Source organism: Pseudonaja textilis, chromosome 5, assembly GCF_049901715.1.
Source record: "Pseudonaja textilis isolate UNSWEBS1 chromosome 5, rPseTex1.2, whole genome shotgun sequence".
Classification (NCBI taxonomy): Eukaryota; Metazoa; Chordata; class Lepidosauria; order Squamata; family Elapidae; genus Pseudonaja; species Pseudonaja textilis.
Window position 1 is genome coordinate 76183511 of NC_141994.1, and position 17947 is coordinate 76201457.

General features: G+C 61.1%; 1 protein-coding gene across 1 annotated transcript in view; it reads right to left on the bottom strand.

The window, feature by feature from the left end:
• The window catches only part of SND1 (staphylococcal nuclease and tudor domain containing 1), an 86539-nt gene extending 75024 nt beyond the window's left edge, over window positions 1–11515 (bottom strand). The window contains exons 1-9 of the mRNA XM_087935456.1: window positions 11279–11515; window positions 10427–10576; window positions 9716–9836; window positions 8434–8512; window positions 6589–6749; window positions 6429–6520; window positions 4625–4783; window positions 3882–3988; window positions 3103–3193 (exon numbers count right to left, since the gene is read on the bottom strand). Coding sequence (XP_087791582.1) covers window positions 3103–3193; window positions 3882–3988; window positions 4625–4783; window positions 6429–6520; window positions 6589–6749; window positions 8434–8512; window positions 9716–9836; window positions 10427–10576; window positions 11279–11362 — 1044 coding nt within the window. The 5' untranslated portion in view covers window positions 11363–11515. The remainder of the gene's footprint in view (window positions 1–3102; window positions 3194–3881; window positions 3989–4624; window positions 4784–6428; window positions 6521–6588; window positions 6750–8433; window positions 8513–9715; window positions 9837–10426; window positions 10577–11278) is intronic.
• Window positions 11516–17947: the final 6432 nt, after the last annotated feature.

Here is a 17947-nt window from a genome sequence, read left to right on the forward strand (position 1 = left end):
TAAGGACAAGCTGGCAAAGATATGCCAGGAGACACATCTCAAATGAACTGATGCCTTGACCCTAGCTCTGGTGGCGATCGTTGTGCACCACGCAGGGATATTTCGGTCTCCCCTTTTGAATTATTGTATGGCAGGGTTCCTAACTTGGTTAGGTTTGATATGCATGACACCACAAATGTATCTGATGTTATTAGGTTAAGACAACTCAAGGCCCTAAATGAAATTATCCATAAATTACAGGAATATGTGTTAACGTGTAAACCTCAGGTTTTGGTAACCTCCCCCCACAACATACGTCCAGGGCAGGAGGTTTGGGTTAAGGATTGGAGACGGAAACATTGTCTCCCAAATGGAAGGGCCCCTATACTGTAGTCATGTGTTCTCCCTTGCTGTTAAGGTAGCGGAGATTAAATCATGGGTTCATTGGTCTCAGGTTAAATTAGCCGCGCCTGCCTGTTGGAAAGTCGGATCTCAACCTGACTTTCCACTCAGGTTGACCTTTAAAGGTGAAGAGGACTCTCTCCCTAGTGGTGACACTCCGGAAGCTGTCCCTCTACCTACGGGAGACGAAGAGGAACTGCCCTCCCTAGTGGTGACACTCCGGAAGCTGTCCCTCTACCTACGGGAGGCGAGACCACCAAATCCCCACTACTTCTAGTTCGGAGGGTCTTCCCTGGCGGCTTAGGTCTCGCGCCAGGCTTCCCTAATAAGTTGGGAAAAGGGAGAGGGAGGAAACAGTAGGATATGGAGCCTAGTCAAAGGCTAAGGAAACTGCTTGCATCTGAAGGGGTCTTATGCCATCTGTCTGGGTTGTAACCATATTACTGGTATTAAGTGTGGTGATTAATTCATTGTATCTTTACTCAACGCTGATAAAGGGAAGACCAACCCAGGATGATCCTTTACCCTAGAGATAGAGCAGTTGGAGGAATGGTATTCCCCTGAACCTTTTATGATGACCCTCCCCAATTATAAACCCCAGGAAGCGGAACAATGCATTGATTGCTTCCTGGTTCGTAATACTGGGAGACACTTTACATATACCAATACTAGGCCTCCAGGTTGCCATATCACAAGTCTCCCACAATGTGAGTACCAAGGGACGTGATATTGGCAATGTGTACAAAATGAAACAATAAGATGTTACTTTCTCCGTTCCCCATGGGTCCCTGTCTCGCCACAATCGGGTACTCCGTACCCTGAACTCCCCTCCATGAAGATCAGAAGTGTAACATCCATGTGGAATGTAAGGATGGAAAGGGGGTCTTAACTACAGGGTAGGAAAGCCCACAATGTGCACAGACTTCACCCTGCCATGATGTAAACATACCACATGGTCTCCTCCGACCTCTTGTAATGGCACTAACTGTACAGGGGTAATGAGGGTTGAGATATTTGTCAATCGTTGTCAGGGAAGCAGGGCCTGGTTTGTTATGTAAATGACAAAGCAGTGCCTACCCCATTTTGGAAGAATCTAAGGAATATCAAGCCCAGCCATCATTGTATTTGTAGGGATCCTGGTTGGGGCTTGTGTCATCTTGCCATGTGTGATACCTCTTTTTATACGTACTGTTTCAAGTTCTGTCTCGTTGTTAATTGAAAAGACAACTACTGAAAAGGTAATGGCTCTTATGGTAAAGGACCCTGTCGGTGTTTATGAGGAACTCTTTCCCTATGTCCTCTTTACGGGAATATGAAACTACACATTAATCTTTCGATTTAGGTGAAGTTTCAAAGAGGAATGAAGAAGGACCAGAGAAGGAATATATTTTATATAAGTTAGCTAGCTCCTGAGCATATTATAACTCTCTGATCTATAGGTCATAGGGACAGAGGGCAACTCTGTCTGTGTTACGCTAAAGAATTAGGAAATCTATTTAGAGGAAGTAACAATGTATTTAAAGTTGAAAACAAGGAAGCTGCAATCAAGGGAAGGTCTGTAAGAAGCATTTTTGTAAGTGTAAGATAATGGTAAAAATAGCATATACTTACAGACATCCTGTCTTCTCTACCACATCCTCTTTCTTATGTTTTGTTCCCAGTACAAAATATGTTTTTAGAGTATTTTGTAAGCATAAAATCCATATTTGGTAAATAGGGCATAGATGAACGCCCAGGCTTGGGCTGAAATCATCATAAGGTATAAAAGAACTAACCCCAGCATGTAATGGGGTTCAGAATTTGTCATGTTAATGCTCTGAACGCTTTGCGCAAATAAACCTGAATTCTTCCACCTCTCGTGGTCTCTTGTTCTGTGTTGAAACCGAGACTGCTGCAACAAAACCACCCCTGATGTCCTTCCCAGGCCCCTTCCTCTCATCCCCACCCTGCCCCTGCCCCAAGGCCCACGTTCCCTCCTCCCCTCGGTTCCTCTCCAGCTGCCTTTCCCCAGGGCCAGATCCACCGAGGAGAGCCAAGGGGGGTTAACCCTGGGGAGAAGGACAAGCCCCTTGACCTTCGGGCAGGCAGGAGGGGTCCCCAAGCGCAGGACAGCAGCCCCCCACCCTCACCTCTGGCCTCCAGAGGCCGCGGGGAAAGGGCTCCGGAGGGCGAGGCCCAAGGAGGGCCCAGATGCCACTGACTATGCCAGCTTCCTTCTCCCTCGCCCCTCCCAGGCAGGAGCCCCCCCCCCCAAGCAGACGCTCCGGGGGGGAGGGGGGGCTGAGCTCTGGAAGGCCGAGGGGCTTTCCGGGAAGTCCAGCCAGCCAGGCGGCCTCCTCTGCCCTGCCAGGCACAGCAATGGCGCCACCTCGTGGCCGCTTCCAAGCTGACCTGGGGCTCCGCAGCACCAGACCTTCTTCTGAGAGGCTGCAACACCTGGGCAGGGCACCCAAGTCCCCACGGCCACCTGAGAAAGCAGTGGGGCCAGGCAGCCACGGGGGGGGGGGAGCGCCATGAGCACCTGCACAGGTTGGGGCCCATCCTGTTTGCCGCCTTTGCCTGTTTTCAGCCTGACAGCTAAAGCGAGCTATGGAGCGGACCGGCGCTGCTACTGGACAGCCCCCAAAGCCCCCCCCCTCCAGCCCCCAACCCCAGGGAGCAGCCCAGCGCCCCCCCCCCCGAGCGATCGCTCGCAGGGCCCTTCCGGAAGGTCTCGCCTACCTTGGCCTGAAACTGCTTCTCCTTCTGGTCCAGGTTGGCCGTGGGAGCCACATAGTCCCTCCAGATCCTCAGCTTGTGCTCCTTGGCGTACCTGGGCCAGACAGAGACCGGGAAGGAGGCTTGACATGGCCCCAGGGCCCACCTGAAGCTGCTGCCTGTCCTCCTCCCTCCTTGATGCAGAACGGGGGCCTTGGGAAGCACACTGCACATGCCCCGCAGCCGCACATCCCACACCCGCACCTTCGCCCTCCCCAGGGGGTGCCAGTGACAGGTTCTCAGGAGAGAAGAGGCCTAAAAATCCCCAAGACAAAGTGCCCCTCCTCCTCCTCCTCCTCCTCCTGCCCCACCCAGCGGTGCTGCCTGAGCCCCGCAATAGCACCTGGTCCAAACTAGGTGCCCCATGGTCCCGTCCTGTCCCCCCCAGGTCGAAAACCTCGGCTACAACTGGCTGAGACTCCAAGCGTTTCTAACCCAAACAATTCTGCGTACATCCGCGCGAGACCCCAACGCTTCTCCGAGGTGGCAGAGCTACCACAGCAGGTTCTGTGCGCCTCCCCTTGAAAGAGCCTGCGGAGCCGCCTCAGGCAAGCAGCAATTTAAGGCAGGGCCCAGTCACCCACCCACCCCGCTGGGGGGGGGGTGCAGGGGAAGCGGCCCTCCCTGCCTCCCATTTCAACCCCGAAGCTGGTGGCTGCTTTGCTGGAGGTTGCTCAGAGGCCTCCGAGGGTCTGAGCGCAGCCGCCCTCCGGAAGAGCCCCAGGCAGGGGGGCCTGCATTACCGTTCTGCGGCCCGCAGCTTCTCTGCCCCCCGGGTGTAGACGGCCATGGACCAGTCAACGCAGCGCGCAAATCCTTCCTTCAGCAGCAGCTCCGTGATGTTCCCGTTCTGGGGGGGAGGGAAGGCGGCTGTCAGGGACACTCTTTGGCAACCGCTCCTGCTGCCCCGCCCCCCCCAGCCCCCTTCCAGCAGACGGCCCCTCTCAGGCAGCCCCCACGCACAATAGGGCTGGGCGGGGGGAGAAGGGGCAACAAGGGGGGAAGCAGGCTGGACCTGCCTAAGGAGCAGCTGGCTGGCCAGCCGGTTCCGGGGCCCAGAGGCGGCCTCCAGCGCAGTCCAGGCATCGGCTGATCATCAGAGCAACCCCACACACACCCCGGTTCTTCTCCCAAGGGCCCAAGGGAACTGCAGAGGCCGCCTGCCAAGCGCTGCCGCCACGTTAGGAGACCCGAGGCCTCTCCGCCGTGGCACCCGCCCCTTCGAGGATCAAGGAGCTCCAGCCTTGGGGCAGCACGGCAGGCTGCCTTCCCCTCGGGGCTTTTGGCCTGTATGCAGCCCGAGTCATTATGGGCTGGGTGCCTCCTAAAGATGACCAGCAAGTGGCCGGGCTGAGTGCCCAGGCAGACTTTCCAGTCGCTCTTCTGGCCAGGAGCCCCTCCCCCGCTCTCCAAAGTGAGCCTCTGGGTGCCCCAAGGACGCCACGGCAGAGCCCCCACCCCACCCATCACCAGCGCCCCCACTTGCCGGGTGCAGGATGGTGCCCAGGATGTTCTGGTTGTGGCAGCTCTCCAGGACAATCTGCACGTCCCTCTGCAGCAGCCGTGACTCTGTGAAAAACTTGGCTTCTGCCGCAAAGGGCTCGGGGGTCTCCGTGCCGTCTGCTTCCCGCTTGAACGTGGGGCACTGGAAGGGGGGAGCCGGGTCAGGGAGGGGAACCCACGAGGGCCTAAGCCACAAGGGGGAATGCCAAGCAGCCCCCCCCACACACACTCTCAGGGATACTAGACTCCACCCCCCCCTCCCCCCTGGGGGCAGGGGGCTGCCTGGAAGTGGACGCCCCTCCAGCCTCCATTAGGGTGGTGGGAAATCCCAGCCAGGAGGAGGCAGCTCCGCTTAACAGGGGCCCAGCGATGCCCACCCTCACCCAGCCCTCCTCCTAACTCCATGCCCAGGAGGAGGGCAGCAGCAGCTGCCTGGAGCAGCTCTTATGGGGCTGGGGGGCAGCCCAGGACAGAGGTGAGCTGCATGGGGCCCTCGATACCATCGGCCACGCTGCTGGCTGTGGGGATCAGGGCCGGCTGGTGCAGTCCTGCCCCGGTTTGGCTCCGTTCTCCAAGGCCGGTCCCAACCGGTGTGGACAGGGAGTGAGAAGACCAGCTCCCGTGGCCTGTGGCTCTCTTGGCTCCTTTTCACCAGCCACAGGAAGGCCCCGGGTGAGAGCGTTCACCCCAATGGGATGAGCGGCCAACAGGGAGCCCCTGGCCCTCCAGCTGGCATTCCCATTCCGGCCCCCAAGGGATACTGTCACTGCTCCCCCCCCCCGAGCCTGAGTGGCTGTGGGGGGAAAAAGGGACCTCAGGATGCGGTTATCACTTCTAGTTCTGGATGGGGCCGCCCCCTGGGGACTCTCCTGGACGGGGACTCCTGCTCAAAGGGGGCCTCTGCACAACTCACAGGGGGCGTCCATTGTGTCCTTCCCGGCACTCATTCTCTCCAGCCCCAGCCCACTCAGGTGCGGCCCGCTGCCATGCAGTGTGCTCGATGGGGGGCTGCCCTTGAAGAGCCCCCGTACAGAGGCCCACCCGGGGCAGAGCAGGGCTTCGTGGTCGGGCCGTGTTCCCCTCCTTCTCCACGAGCTGCCCTGGCTGCCAGTGTGCTTCAGGATCCGGTTCAAGGCGTTACTTATACCTCCTTGGTGGCCAGACTCCCTGGAGAACCAGCTGGCCCCGGTGGGACTGACCTGCCGAGAGGGATCCCAGCTGCTGGGGACCAGGGAGGAACCCTTTCGGCTGTGCCTCCCACCCCCCCCCCCCCCTTTGGGCCTTCCGATGGGCCTAGAAGGCCTGGCATCCCCTTGGAGGAGACTACCGGAATAGCCTCACCTCCCCCTTGGGCAGGCTGGGCTCCCCGACTCTCCACCCTGCTTAGTTTAATTGAATTGTTAAATTCAAGATCCTTATTCAACGTTTTATAGTGCATTTTAATTGAATGCCTGTAAGCCGCCTAGAGTCACTTCTGGTGAGGTGGGCACACGTATTTAATAAGTGCACACACACACAAACACACACACACACACAAGCTGGAAAAGGCACCAGGATAAACCGGGGGCGCAGATGCTCCCTCTGCAAGGCACAAAACCTGGCAAGGCAGAGTAGACAGGAGAAGTCCTCCCCCCCCGCCCCCCCCATGAGAAACCGTTCAGAGGGAGGGAGGGAGGGAGGCTCAGGAGAGGACAAAGGGAGCTCTTCTCTGGGCTGGGGTTCTGGCGGGCAGGCAGCACTGTGGACCACCAGAGGCCGGACTCCAATGACCCCTGGGAGAGGCTGACCTTGATGCCGGACAACATGACGGTGACCAGGTAGTAGTCTGGCAGGAGCAGAGCCCGGACGACACTCCCATCCCGGACGTGTTCGATGATGGCTGCAGAGAAAGACCACTCAGCGCCTGGTCTGGCCCTTCCCTGCCCCCCCCAAAAAAAGAGGACTCACCGTTCACCGGCTTCTGGTGCATGGAGTCCACGAAGTGCCGGGGGTTCTCAATGGTGTATTTGAGGTCTCGGAGCGTGTGGGACCCCGTCCCTTCACTCCACATCCCCTTCTTGGCGGTCTTGGCCTGCTCCTCCAGCTCAGCCAGTCTGATCTGCTCAGGACTAGGAGGAGGAGGAAAGCCCTCCGTGAGGGGGGGGGTGCCTTGCACAACACCTACGAGGGCAGGAGACCCCACCAGGTCTGGCCCATGCAGCCCCCCCCTTCCTCCTTCCCGCAGACTAGTTCCCAGCGAGGCTCCCTGGACTCAGGAATGGGGGCGCTGGCCCACCCAGGCAGCAGCGATAGTGAAGTGCCCCAATTCCGCTGTCCCTGTTCCTCGGCCTTTGGGGTCTGGAGTCCGGAGGGGAGGGAGGTGCTGTGGAACTAGGCCTTGCCTTTCACCCTGTCCTCCACACAAGGAAAGGCACGTTTTGCACCCTGGAAGCAATGGGGGACATTGTGACTGAACGGACACGCAGATTTTGTGCCTAGACCGGAGGTGGGAGGGGACCCTGGAGCCAGTCTGGATGGTCCTGGGAGCTCCTGCGTGGATTTGCCCTCGGGAGGCTCACAGGCTCAGCCCTCTCTCCAGCAGCCTCCTTGGGGTGGAGACCTCCCTTCCAGCCACTGGGAAGACCCACCCTGGATGGTGCCTCTCCTCCTTGGAAGCGGCGATGGCTGCTGTCTCCCAAACGTGCCCCCCTCCACAGACTCTGCAGCCTGCTAGTCCCCCAAGGCGCCCCAAGACTTCCTCAACGGGATGGGGCAGGGCAGAGGGGGAAGCCCACCCGGAAGCTGGCAGCCGGGCTGCTCCAACAAGGTCACTGCTGGCCACCTATGGACGCCCATCGTAATGTGTGTGTGCAGGGGTGGGATTCAAAAATGTTAACAACCGGTTCTGTGGGCATGGCTTGGTGGTCATGCGACTGGGCTGACATGGCTTGGTGGTCATGTTATTGACTGGGTGTGGCCAAGTCAATATCCCTCACATCAAGGCACACATCTCCTCGCCTGGCCTCTCATGACTGCGGGGATGCTGCAACAGTCGTAAGTGTGAAAAATGGTCATGAGTCACTTTTTTCAGTGCCATTGTAACTTTGAATGGTCACTCCACACAAGCAAAGTACCAGAAAAGGAAGGGAAAAAAAACTCCAGAGAAGTTCCTGAGACAGGAAGTCTAGTCCTGCCCAAAATGTAATAAGGGTTAACGGAGAGGCAGTTTCTGTAAGCAACACCAGAATGTTTCCTTCCTGCCTTCCTTACAGGATTAGCTCTGTAATTTCTTCTAACAACTGGTTCTCCGAACTGCTTAGAATGTTAACAACCAGTTGTAGCAAATAGGTGTGAACTGGTAGAATCCTGTGTGTGTGTGTGTGTGTGTGATGGGATGCAAACCACACTTCTGCCAAGGGCCTAACAAAGACCTGGCCAGCCAGCTAGCCCACCCCTCTTCTCTGACCATTCCGGACCGGCAGCTGCTGCAATCCACCCAGAACTTGGGGGCAAATCACCTATAGACAGTCCTGCCTGACCCCACCCCACCCCCGCCTCGTGACCTTCCAGGCTTTGGGTTCCTCCGACCCTTTTGTGGATCAGAAGCCCAAAGGCTGCTCCCAGCAGAGGGTAGGCAGCGCTGACAGTCCAGCTGCCCAGAGCCCCGATTCACCCGGCACTCCCGGTAGCCAGCCTGCCAGGAGGCCCCTTCTCTTGGGGCTGGATTCTGGCTTTACTGGGCAGCAAAGTAGCAAGGCCCTGCCCCACCACCCCAGCCGCCACCGCCAGGCACAAGGCTCTGAGCAGACTTACGTATTGGCTCGGATCCCTTCCCGGCGACAGGCCAGCCCCTCGGCCACCAGGGACTCGGCAATGTTCTCCCCGGCTGTGTCTGCAATTGAGAGCGCAGCGTTAAGGAGGCGGAGGGGAGCAGGAGGCAGGCCACGCTGGAGGTTCCCACCATTGCCACCAAATCTAGCCCAGCGCCCGTCACCAGGTTTCACAACAGTGGGCGCCAGGCCCAAGGGGAATGGGTGCCCGAGTCCCCTTAGGCCCCGTTTGCTGCAGGGCGGGATGGGCTGCCTTTGCTGGGCCCACTGGAGAGGCCAAAGCCACAGGGCCTTCCGGCCGCCCTCTCAGCCCCTAGTTAGCCTGGCAAGCGCGGCCCCCTCCCCTTCAGCCTGCCCAGCACATCTCAGGCTGACTGCTGTGGGGCTTGGCGTGGCTGCCCCCCAGATGCTCAATGCCCGATGCTTGAAGGATAGACTGCATTGGTTGGCTGATCTAGGACTCTGGGGGATGCACAGAAGTTAGCCAGACCAGAAATCAAAGCCCATTTTCTCTTTAAAGAGGCATCTGTGCCTCTCGGGACACAAGGAGGGGCCCAGGGTCCTATTCTTGACCTCAGGGCCACCCTAGAGGAGGCTGCCGATATCGTTATAAGGTCTGCCAGGATGCCCAAACCAAATAGGCAAGACGGTGCCCAATGGGCTCCACAAGGAACGGCCCACCCTCCAAGCTGGGCATCCACACAGCAACGGCTCCCCATTTAGTATGGCCAGCGCCTCCTCCTGGCTCATTGGAGCCTCTGGGCCGCCTCCCACAGGGCAGGCTCGGGGGCCCAACCACGTACCCCTATCTGGACCCTTTAAGCCCCCCGCAGCTGCCAACTTTTCTAAGCAGGACAGAGGAGAGCGCAAGTGGCAGGCCCACTCCATGGGGAGAGCGCATTCCTGCCCAGGACAGACACTGGGGCTCGGACCACCGGTTGCCGAGGGGTTCACCCAAGAGGAGCAGCCTGGCCTTAGCCGGCTTTCCCCTGCGCAGGCCGCAACAGCCTCCAGAGCCCGGCTCAGCCCAAGGCAAGGACCAAAGGGAGGCATCAGACCAGGATGGCCCTCGAGCCCCTGCGGGAGGCCAACCTCGTCCCATGGATCCCCAGGGGTCATGCGGGAGAGCCCCCTCCCATAACATGCTAACCACAGACTCAAGAACGGCTGCTCTAGGAGCCCCAGCAAGAAGGCCAGCCCACCCCAAACCTTGGCAAGCACGGAAGGCCCCGGGAGGACCAGCCCAAGTAGAGGAAGCCTCTCACCTTTGCCCAGGTACACCATGCCGTACTCCCGCCGGGGAGAGGTCTTGTAGTCCACGGAGAAGCAAACATCTTTACCAATCAACTTCTTCCGCAGAAACTCACGAGCCGGAAATGCCCAAGGCTGGCAAAGCAAGAGGTTAGCCAGAGTGGCCCAGGAAAAGAAGCAGAAACACGCACGCACATGCACACCCCCAGTGGGCAATCTCCCCCTGCCGGTCCTGGGGCCCCTCCTCTGGCCTCACTGCCTCACGGCAATGGCCTCCTCGGGCCTGGCTGGGTGGGGGGGCAAGGGTTCTGGGTCCCTCACCCAGTGCAACATGGGAGGGGCTACATACCCAACTCAGCCTTCTGTTTGTGAGGGGACTGCCGGGGGGGATTAGTGGGCCAGGGGGAGCAGATGGTCCAAGCTCCTGCTTGGAGCACGGGGCGGGCACATCGCCAGCACCCACAGGGTTATTCCGGGCACTTTAAGGGCAGGGGCCTCGGGAGCAGCAGCAGCAGCCACAGGATACTCAGCCGGGTCAGGAGTTGACAACGCTTTTTGAGCCCCGCAGTTCCAAGTGGGGAGAAGCGTCCTTTGGCTCCCAGGACCGATTAGTTGGCCCTGACCGATGGTGACCCAGACTGGAAGCTACCAAGGACTAGCTGGGGGGTGGGGGAGACAGAGGAGCTGAGGCGCTGGCATCGGAAACCCAGGGGAGGGGACCCTACCTCATCAGGAGTGTCCTTGCTATCGGGCTGCCCTGCAGCTGCTCGGCGTGCCAGAGTCCCAGCGCGGATGTTGCTGAGATTGATCTGTCTTTCAGGCGGTGGGCCTCCCCGGGGCTGGCCCCGGACGATGATGGCGCAGCCCGACAGGACCTGGCAGGAAAGGAGGCAGGCAGGCATTAGGAGGGGCAGCCAAGACCCACCGTCCCCCCCATTATGACCAGGACGCCCCCAGGGGACTCTCTCCCACCTCCCACCCAGCCCTCCTGGACAGGAGCAGAAGGGAGCCGCCCACCTTCAGGCAGAGCCATTTGGAGTCCGCCCAGCCCTCCCCCCCTCCCCATATCTTGCAACAGCAGCCCTGGCAGCTGTGCCCCCTGCCGCTCTGCCATGCCCCCGCCCCGCCCCAAGAGCCAGGCTGAAGGCGGCTTCTGTGGTCAGCCGGGCGACCGGCCCCCCTGGCTGAAGGCTGCCCCGGAGACCCGGCTGCGGCAGGAGACCCAGCGCGAGGCAGAGACGCTCCGCGGGGAAGCATTGCCACAGCGGTGGGCGGGGGGGAGGCGGGCAGGGGGAGTTCTCCGTGCCCCCCACCCCGCTCTGCCTCCCGCGCAGCCTTTAAGGGGGAAGCCGGAGCGGCCACGCCGGGACCACACCGACCAGCCCCGCCTGCCCGGCGCAGCCCACCGGGAGGAAGAGGAGAAGCGCCCACCCGGGACCCGGGAAACGCCGCCCCCGCCGCCCTCCCGGTCTCCCCCGGCTGAAGGCGTCGGGCCGGAGTCGGCTGCCCGGCAAGACCTGTGCAGGCTTCCCCCGTTTCCCCCGCTGGCGCTCTGCACGCGCTCAGGAGCCCTTTACCATCTTGACGATGCCGCGCTGGAGGACGGGCGCCTGGGCGGAGCCGGCTGCCGAGGAGGAGGCGGATCCGGCGGAGGAAGCCATGGCGCCGGGGGTCGCGGTGAAGGTCTCCGCGAGAGGAAGCGGCACCGAGGAAGCGGCGGCGGCGTCCGGGGAGCGGAGGGAGGAAAGGGGCGGAGCGGTGGCTGGGTATTTAGCCGGGCCCGCCCCCGGCGCACGCGCAGCACACCTGGCGGGCCCGCCCCTCTCGCGGAAAAGCCAATCGGCCGGCGCGGTCCGGCGCCCCACCCCACGGGCGCCGGGCCAACCAATCGGCACCCCGGAAGGCGGCCAGCGAGGGAACGGAGCGTGTTCAAACCGAAGCGTCGCGGCGGTGGAGGCAGGACTTCCGGGTCACTCCGCCAGAAGGACACGTAGGCAGAGAGCGGCACGCGCGGCGGGCCACGTGGGAAGCGCGCGTGCGCCAAGCCCGGCCGGAGGGGCGGGGGAGTCCTGGCGGTGCACGTGGCCGGCGGCTCCTCCTGGCGGAAGAGCGGCGGGTTCGCTCGCTTCCCCTCTGCCCGCCGCCGCGGAAGCGCCACCCTAACCCTCCCCCCCGGCCTCGTTGGCGGGGGGCGGGGCGGGCGAACGGGCGCCCCTCCCTCGAGCGCTTGACCTTCCCTGAGGGGAGCCCCCGCACCCGCTTCCCGCACGGCCCCCCCCCCAGGCTCCGCGTCGGGGCGGGGGCGGCGTCCCCCCCGCCCCGAAGGGCCCCCCGTTGGCCGGCTGCGTCTCCTGGGCGCCCGTGTTCCCGCGAGCAGGCTCCCATCCCGGCTGCGCCCCGGGAGCGGCGGCGGCGGCGGCGGCGTTGCTTTCATAGCTGCAAATTGGGGGGGTTCCCCACACTCTTGTAAGCTTAAAAGGCGAGTTTCTCCCCTGAAGAGGCTCCGCTCGCTCCCTGGCAGCCCCGGGCCAGAAGAGGCGGGGAGGGAGCGGCAAGGAGGGCCTCGACCTCGCCGCCTGTTTCCGCCTTGGACCCCGAGAGCCCCGATCGGCTCAGCTGCAGGCTACCCGATGAACCGCCGGGGCCGCCGGTGAAAGAGGCCCGACCCCCGGGGACCCAGAAGAAGAGCCTCCCTTGGGGCCCCCGCCCTTTGCTCTGCCTGGGGCCGGTTGGGGGCACCCCGAGGGGCTGCTGAATTGGCAGGAGGCTCCCCTCCCCCTCCTGCTCTCTGTTCCCCCACCCACCTTTTGGTCCGGCTATCGGTATATCCTGTGTGTTTTCCTTCCCGTTGTTTATTGTTTTACTTGTGTTTTTGTCTCTTAATTGTTGTAAGCCATATAGAGAGATAGGCACAAATAAATTGAACGAATCAACGAACCCCTTCGTTAAAGAGACTTCTCCTGCATAGAAATGCGCTGGCCTCAAAGGCTCTCCTTCCCCAGCTCTTGAGCCACCCATGCAAACGGGGACCAACAGCCACCCCACCCCAACGCAGTCTAGGACCGCAGTGTAGGAGGGTCTCCTGATGGTCTCCTTCCCAGGAGCCCAAGTGACTCCAGCCCAAGTTGACCTGTGGAGTTCTGGGTGCTCTCTGGACTTCAAGGCATTTCCTTACCAGTCTGGGTAATAGCATCAGTGCCACTAGCAGCATCGAGGACACCACAGGAGTCCTGCCCCTCCCTTCAAATGCCTCCAGCCTGCAGAAACTCCTTCGAGGCGCATGGAGTGGGCTTAGCCTGGGCTTTTCACTGGAGCCTGATATTGGCTCCCTGGCTTTCTTGGGGCAAGGTTGGCCCCATTCGATCATGGGGGGTTGGGGGGGGACTGGCTTTCCTATTCGGGGCAACAGAGCAGAGTGTCTGTGCCGATGCTGCCCTCAGGTAACACCTGCCCCAGTTGGGTCGCCAGAAGGCTCAGAGGAGGGGGAGGTCCTGCTGTGGGAGCGGGAGTGTGGCGAGGTTGTCCCCGTGGCAAAATCCGGAAGAGGCAGCCAGAAGGAAGGGTTTGTGCTTCAGTGCTGTGTAAGAGCGCGAAGACGGGTTGGGTCACCAAGGCAGCCTTTCCTAAGGACTTTGTCACATATTGTGGGGGTGGGGGGAGGAGTTGCTGCTTGCTCTGTTTGAATCCCGGTTTGATTTTAAGTCTTCCTCTCCGCTGGACTTTCTGGCATCAGCCCCACAAGGCTTTCGGGAAGCCCCTTTCCTGAAAGCTCCCCAGTCCCAAAGGCCGGTCCGTAATCTACCGCAGTCTCCTGAATGCTCCGGCGGGGGGGCAAAGGCTGCTGGCCAGGGAGCAGGAGGCCGCCTGCTCTGGCCGGGCACGGGAAGGGCAACGAGAGGGAAGTCCTCTCCGTCGCCGCCCGCGCTCCCTGCTGCGGCCTCGGAAGCGACTTGGGGGCCCCCGCGCGCTCCCTCGGCTCTCTTCCTTCGTGCCGAAGCGCCCCTCGGGAACAATCCCGAGCGCCTCCTCCAAACGAGCCTGCTGCCTTCGGGGACTGAGAGAAGGGCGCTGGCCGAGGGCATGGGGAGGAGCCGAAGGGCTGCAGTGCAGCGCGCAGGAGGCTTTGTCCCGACTCGCCTACTTCCTTGGAGCCCAACCGCCTCCGTGGTTGCTGGGATGCGGGATCAAGGCCGGCGCCCAGGCAAGGTCCCGCCGGGGGAGCAGGAGTCCGGCGATGCCAAATCCAAACCCTGGTGGTCCCCAGAACCGCGCGCGAGGCCGGGAAACGTGAGCCGCAGACCGGACAGGCTCTGGCTTCTTGTCCAGTTCAGCGGGTCCCGGGGAGGGAAGCCGGGGAAGCCGGGGGCTCGAACTGCCCTTCCACACATCAATACCCCCTTGCTGGAGGACAAGCTGGAGCGGATTGAAAGGGGGCCGGCTTAGAACCCCCGCCTCCAAGGTTGTGGCTCCTAGGAGGATGAGTAGGGGAGGGTATCGGCCGCTGAAGCTGGAGGGGGAGACTCGTCTGACTGCTGCAGGGAAGAGCAGCAGCCCCTGGGCCAGATCTGCAGACACGGGAAAAGTCTTCCTGCTAGTAAGATCTGTCCAACGACGTATCTTCTCTCCGAGGAGGCGGTGGGTCCTCTGGCCCTGGAGGCTTTTAAGCAGGTTATACAATCCCTCCCCAGGGCGGTGTGACTTTCCTGCATACTGCAAGTTAAGTGAGCTTTGCGGAGATTTCAAGTGCACCGTTGGATGAGGCGAAGGGGGCTGCAGTTGGATGGAAGCGGGGTTTCCTTCTGATTCAGTGTCCCCTGGAAGCCCAAGAGCAGCGGACTCGTGCCGTTCATGCTACCCAGCCAATGGGAAATCTCCACAGAGAGTGGATCACTTGGAGGGTAAACCCCCCCGCCTCCAGCTCGTTGGCCACCGCGTGTGAAAGAATCCGCCTGCCCCCCCCCCATCTCCCCTCGGGAGTCCCTCCGCTCCCCAACAGCACCGGCTCCGTTTCCTCTGGAAGACCCCAAGGGCAGAACTGTAGCTGTAAACACAAAGTGCCAAGCAGAAGGGGGGGGGGTCTCTTCCTTCCTCAAGCAGAGCGTAGCCCTTGGGTGCCCTGCTCGCTCCCTTCCCAAGAGCCTGGACTCTCACCCGCTTCTCCCTCTTGCTGCACCCAGCCCTCTTCTTTCTTCCTTTCCTTCTTCCTTTCTTTCTTTCTTTCTTTCTTTCTTTCTTTCTTTCTTTCTTTCTTTCTTTCTTTCTTTCTTTCTTTCTTTCTTTCTTTCTTCCTGCCTTCCTCCCTTCCTGCCTTTCCACTCCCAGACTCCCCCTCACTTCTCTGTTGATTTCCGGAGTCCTGTGCTTGGCTCCTCTCTACCTGCCAGATTCCGCCCGCTTTTCCCTGGCAGGAATCCTCCGTGGGAGCCACCTCTCAGAGTTTGCTCGGAGAGTGCACATCTTTCTCCTGCTCCCAGCTAAAGAGGCTGGCAAAAGGAAAGCTGAGCTGCCCTCAAGTCTGACGCTACAGCCCAACTAGGAAGGGCTGCCTGAGGCGGGGGTGGGGTGGGGTGGGGGGTCTTCTAGGCATGGGTTCCACTGGATCAGCTTTGCTCAGCGAGAGCGAGAGAGAAGCAGGCAGGCGCCTCCTGTTGTGCGCTCTGGAGGAGCCTGAACGCCCAACCGGGATTTCAGATCCCACCCCGGGAGAGGGGATGCTGCCATCCTCATCTCCGGTTTGGATCTGGCGCAGACTCAGCTCCTCTGAGGGAGGACACGGGGGGAGGGCTAAAGGCTGCAGCAACTTGGTCCTCGGACAGGCGAGGAGGAAGCCGCTCCCGACGGTTGCCAACTACACTGAGCATCCTTGTGCGCACTGGGCTCCCACGTTGTGTAGCTCCTCTGCTGCGCCCCCCTCATTGGCAAAGGAAGGGTGGGAGGCTCCAAAGCTCCAGAGCCATTCGGCCTACAACCTCCCCTTCGCACTCGTGCGGGTTTAAGGCGAGACAGAGACTGGGAGGTGCTGCGACTCTCAGCGGCCGTCGGGGATGGCGAGGCGGGAGGGCTCCATGGTTAATATGTAATTGGGGCCAGATGGTCGCCTGGGAGGCAGCCTGTTCGGTGGAGAACCCTGGCGGGAGGGGCGGTTGGGGGCAGTAATGAGGGTCAATTGCTGGGCACCTGAGCCGCAGGAGAGACTCCTGGCCCCACTATTTGCTCATCAAATATTTTCTCGGCCAGCTGGGCAGCGAGTTGATCCGTCGGCCAAGCCCGAAGCCATCTGGGCAATCCAATGGGGGCAGGACGCCCCCGCGCCAAATCAAAGTTACCTATGTTTGCACAAAGCAACCGCGGGTAGAGCGCGACAATAAAGGAACCACGTCTTGGCTCTCCTGGGCCACCGCCGCATTGATGTCTCCGGGACGGTGCGGGGCAGATGCGGGTGAGTGTAGGGGGGAGCCCTCCCGCTGGGCCGCCCCAAGGGACAACCGCGAGCGAGCGGCGGGAGGTGGGAAAGGGCCAAAGGGCTGTCATCTGGCTGGCTCTCTGGGTCTTTGGCAGGTAAGGGGAGGCTGGAGGAAGTTCCGTCTCCAGAAGCCAGTGCTCCTGTCCCGCTGAGGCCCTCGGCCCCCGGGGGAAGGGAAGTCGCTGTGGGAGCGCGCTCAAAGGGCCGCGGATAAAGATGCCGGCAGGCCAGGAAGGCGGAGGCGCTGGGGTTGCTGTCCGCACCGCCCTGGTGCTGAAATGCCAACCGCCGCTCGCCCAGCAGAGCGCCTCTGGGTGGCAGCAGGAGAGCAGCCTGGAGGTTGGGCGCAGAGCGGGAGGGAGGGAGCGAGGGGGCGCCTGGGGGCTTGAGGAGGCAGCGGGGGGCGCTCCTCTTGCCTTCGTCCAGACTCAGGGAGGGCTCACCTACCGAATTCCCAGGCCCGCATCCTGTGAGGCAGGGAGGCCAAACTTTGCCCAGGACGGTGCCTCTCCCTGTCCCCGTTTCCCCCACGCAGCCTGGTTTCTCCGGGGACTTCAGAGGCTCCCATCCCAACTGCTGCTCTTGGCCTGAAAGGCTTCATCGGCTGCAGAGCAGGAGCTCCTCTGAGAAGGTGAGAATGTCTCCCTTGGCTCCCTGGGAAGAAGCGGGGCAGAAAGCAGCAGTTCAGGTCGGTGCGTACAAGGGGCAGAGATAAAAGTGCACAGCTGGGGAGACAATGGGCGACGGTGGTGCCTGACTGGTATTCAGATGCCACATCAGGAGAAGACAAGAGGGACGTCCGGTTCTTGGCCTCCTCCTCCTCCTCCTCCTCAGACTCCCGGCAGCATTTAGCACTTTGCCCATGGGGACATGGGGGGTGGGGGTGGGGGCTGTTGGTTGCTCAGCTGGAGTGCTGATTGCTCTACCCTTCCTCTTGAAGGCCCAGCACCTTCATGGCTCAGTGGCGCCCCGATGCCGTCCCACCCTGTGGTAAGCAACACTTTTCTGACCAGTTTAAGCCCTTTGCTCTGCAGAAGAGCCAGAGTCTGCCTTGGCCTCTGGTGTGAGCAGTGGGGCTCTTGCTCATTGCAGCCAAGAGGCAGCCCGCGGGGGGCTTTGGGGTGACGCCTGGGACAGTGGGCTTCTCCTATCATTTCTCCACCCAGCAGTGAGTTTACTTCCTGCAGGGAAGATCGAGCAAACGAGGCTCCCTAAGTATCAACTATCGGTGGCGGCAACAGCTGCCCAAGGCCTCTTAGGGCAGAGAAGCGACTGGCCACCACAGATGTGGCTTCAGATTCAGTTGCAGCTTGCCCTGGCAGCTGGGCAGGGGTCCAGTGCTGACCCCAGAGCAGTGTGGCTTCATTCTCCAGGGGAAAGACAAGGAAGCCAGCCTGAACTACAGTTCTTCAGTGGGCACAGGGGAGCGTGGGAGCGGCCTGCGTTTGGCTCTGGGTGATCTCTGGCCCGAGCGGGCTGGCGGCCTGATCTGGCTCTCCTGTTCCTTGCAGAGCTCAGGCGAGTGAACCAGCTGGGGGGATTCTTTGTGGCCGGCTGCCCTCTGCCTGATGCCAAGAGGAAGAAAATTGTGGAACTGGCCCTGTGTGGGCTGCGGGCTGCTGACATCTCACACCAGCTGAAGGTAGCGGCCTGTGAGGGTGGGTGAGGAGGTCTGGGGTCCTCACAGTGGGAGGCAGAGAAGGGGCTGCGGAGAAGAATAGGGCCAGATGGGCAGCCCTGGGGGGAGGGGACCCTCTTCTCTTCTGCCTGGCTTCCCCCCCCC